The sequence below is a fragment of the Beta vulgaris genome, chromosome 6, assembly GCF_026745355.1.
Source record: "Beta vulgaris subsp. vulgaris cultivar EL10 chromosome 6, EL10.2, whole genome shotgun sequence".
NCBI classification, from domain to species: domain Eukaryota; kingdom Viridiplantae; phylum Streptophyta; class Magnoliopsida; order Caryophyllales; family Amaranthaceae; genus Beta; species Beta vulgaris.
Genome location: NC_079207.1, coordinates 55,248,558 through 55,251,538, shown reverse-complemented (window position 1 = coordinate 55,251,538; position 2,981 = coordinate 55,248,558). Strand labels below are relative to the sequence as shown.

Here is a 2,981-nt window from a genome sequence, read left to right as displayed (position 1 = left end):
ATTAAAATAAAAAAAAATCAAATTTCGTTAATATAACTTTAATATTCGTCCCCAAATATTAAAAAAAAATTGAGACATAGTATGAGAACTCGAATTTGGGGAAAATTAAAAAATACTTAAACTTATCTATTAAAATAAAAAAATGTGCCCATAATCGAATTTCAACAAAAGCCGTAGAGCTTGGGCCATGACCGCAAGCAAGCTCAACGATCCATGACGGGCGGAACGAAAGTCAATTCCATGAACGCCAAAGCCGACTCCGCAACTTGCTTGAGATAATCTTCAGCTAATAATCGACGGTCTCAATTGAATAGAGAGAGAAAAAATCGAGTGCAGTTTGAATTGGGGGAAATTGATAAAGAGGCTGTTCAATTGAATAGAGAGAGAAAAAATATTACGTGAAATTCAAAATTATAGGTATGGTAATTGGAGGAGTAGTAATGATTTGGAGAAATGTCGTCGCATGCATCACGTTTATTAAAAGCTAGTATTTATTGAATTTATTTATATATTTATGGCTATCCGCAATAGAAAAGAAATTGGGCCATGAAACAAAAAGCAGAAAGGCCCAGAGAATGCAAACAGATCCAGATAATATGGTAACAGAAAAAAAAAACATGCATCTAGTAAAATCGGACGGCTCATATAAACCCTATCGTCCTCTATATTAGGCTATCAAAAACTTTCAGAAACCCTTCTCTCATATCTTTGCGCCTCCATTTCACTCTCCTTCTCTTCTCTCTTCACCGACTATTTCTCTCTGCGAAGATGGTTAGTTTTTTTTTCTCTTCATCACATTACAAACTTTGATTTTTCCGATTGATTTATGGCTTCCGTCTAATTTAGGGTTTCCGATTTATGCTTTACCAAAATTTCCGGTGGAAGTTTTGTTTGATTAGCGCGATTTTCTGATGGATTGTGAATTTTGATTTGATTTTATTAGGTTTTGCAAAACGATATCGACTTGTTGAACCCACCGGCTGAGCTTGAGAAGAAGAAGCACAAACTCAAGCGTCTTGTGCAATCTCCAAACTCTTTCTTCATGGTATAAATTAATTTCCTTTTTTTGTTTATTTATTAGATTTTCGTTACTATCTTATCTTTTCGTGCTAATTCTTTTTATTTTTGTGTTTTTTTTGTAGGATGTTAAGTGCCAGGGATGCTTCAATATGTAAGCCTTAAATTTTAATTTCAAATTTTGTATCTTTTGTTTCTGTAATTGATATAGTTTGTTTGAACTTTGATTTCTATGTTTTAATGTATGCAATTTGATGTTTTTTTTTTGCAATTCTGATGTTTGAATATGTACTCTTTTTTACTTTGTTGTTAAAGGGACTTATTAGGGTACTTTGTATTATGATTAGTTGTGGATGTGAATTTTGATTTATATGCTTCTATTTTTGAGGTTTCCAAGAACTGTTTGAAGAAAAAGTGTATCTTTGCTAATTGTTTATGATTTTCTAGACAAATTCACTTGTATGCATAAATATACTCCCAATAATAGGGTTTGTTCGGTTCACTTGTGTGCAATCTCCAAAAGTGTATCTTTGTCATTTATACCTTTTAGAATGTTATCTTCCCAATAATAGGGTTTGTTCGGTTCGCCCTCCTGATCTATATCTTTTTTTGTGAGGAGAACTTTTGCTTTGTTTAACTATCGAATGATCTTGGCAAAATGGTGTTATCTTATCATGTTGACTGAATAAATGTAACTGTTGGTTTTCTGATTGACACTGTTTAGATTGGTGATTCCCTTCATACTGACCTGTAATTACCTGCCTACCTGAGTTGCTGAACTCTTTAGAGCTAGTTTATGTGCATTCATCTACTTGGAGTGTAGGTATTCAGGAACTTTGTGACAGTGGCTCATACATCTTAAGGATTGATTAATCATAATTTCACTATAGACTATAGTGTCCTACATTATAGTTTTCTTTTGCATCCTCCTCTACCACCACTCCAATTTAGCTTGTTTATGTTTGGGATTCCATTCATAATCTACTTTTAAATCTTAAAATTGTGTCAATTATTTCTTTACATCCTGAAGTAGTAGATGTAACTAATTCTTAAGACTGATGTAGTAATATTTTCGGATGGGAGCTCATTTCATGATGTGGTAGATCTTTTTGTTTGACGTGGCTATCTGGTATATATACATTGCTTCTCTCTAGATTTGTTTGACACATTGATCTTTTGAACTACTCCAATTGTAAAAGTTTCTGATGCTTTCTTGTCCTATCATTGTTTTACCTATAGTTGACAAGCTGTTTTTCTGATTTCTGTGCTTAATTCTATGTGCAGTACCACCGTCTTCAGCCATTCCCAAACCGTTGTGGTGTGTGGGAATTGCCAAACAGTTTTGTGCCAGCCCACAGGAGGTCGTGCCAGACTTACCGAGGGTTGTTCATTCAGGAGAAAGGGAGATTAAACTATCACTCTGAGAATTTTTGTTTCCAAAAAGAGTACGTGGCTAGCTATTTGTTGGTGTCGTGAACATCCTTTTTGTCACTCAAAATTCTCTTATGTTAATTATGTTTTTCAAGTGCTCGAAATGGCCCAAGAACTTCATTTGATCAGTTAGCAGTAGTTTTATGGTCTGAATTAATTTTGTTTTAAAAGATTATGATCTTGCTGTTGGTTTTGGGTGGCATTTTGGTTGTATTGACTAGCAAATTTTGTGATGCCAACATTTTCTTATTTGCAATTCTAATATAAGGACCGAGTTCATTTTCTTAGGCTTTTTTGCCCTGCTTGAAGGGTTAAATTACATCTGAGCATAGCCTCAGTGTTCCAGTCTGGTATATTATTTTATTTGTTTGTACTGTTAACCTCAATTTCACGATTGAGGTATAGGATTGCCTGATAAGTCTTTAAGATTCGGTTAAGTGGACTCCCTATATAGTGTTTGATCGTGTAGTGTTGTTAACAAGTGATGAAAAAGTTCCTAGATGTAGTGGGCAGTTTGCTTTGCTAGGTACAAA

At 34.1% G+C, this 2,981-nt stretch overlaps 1 protein-coding gene across 1 annotated transcript; it reads left to right on the top strand.

Moving 5' to 3' along the window:
• The first annotated feature begins 614 nt into the window (after positions 1–614).
• On the top strand, positions 615–2,735 carry LOC104908527 (40S ribosomal protein S27-2). Its single transcript, XM_048637490.2, has 4 exons — positions 615–771; positions 944–1,045; positions 1,143–1,171; positions 2,302–2,735. The coding sequence occupies exons 1-4, from the start codon at positions 769–771 to the stop codon at positions 2,426–2,428; spliced, it is 261 nt and encodes an 86-aa protein (XP_048493447.1). The 5' UTR covers positions 615–768; the 3' UTR covers positions 2,429–2,735.
• Positions 2,736–2,981: the final 246 nt, after the last annotated feature.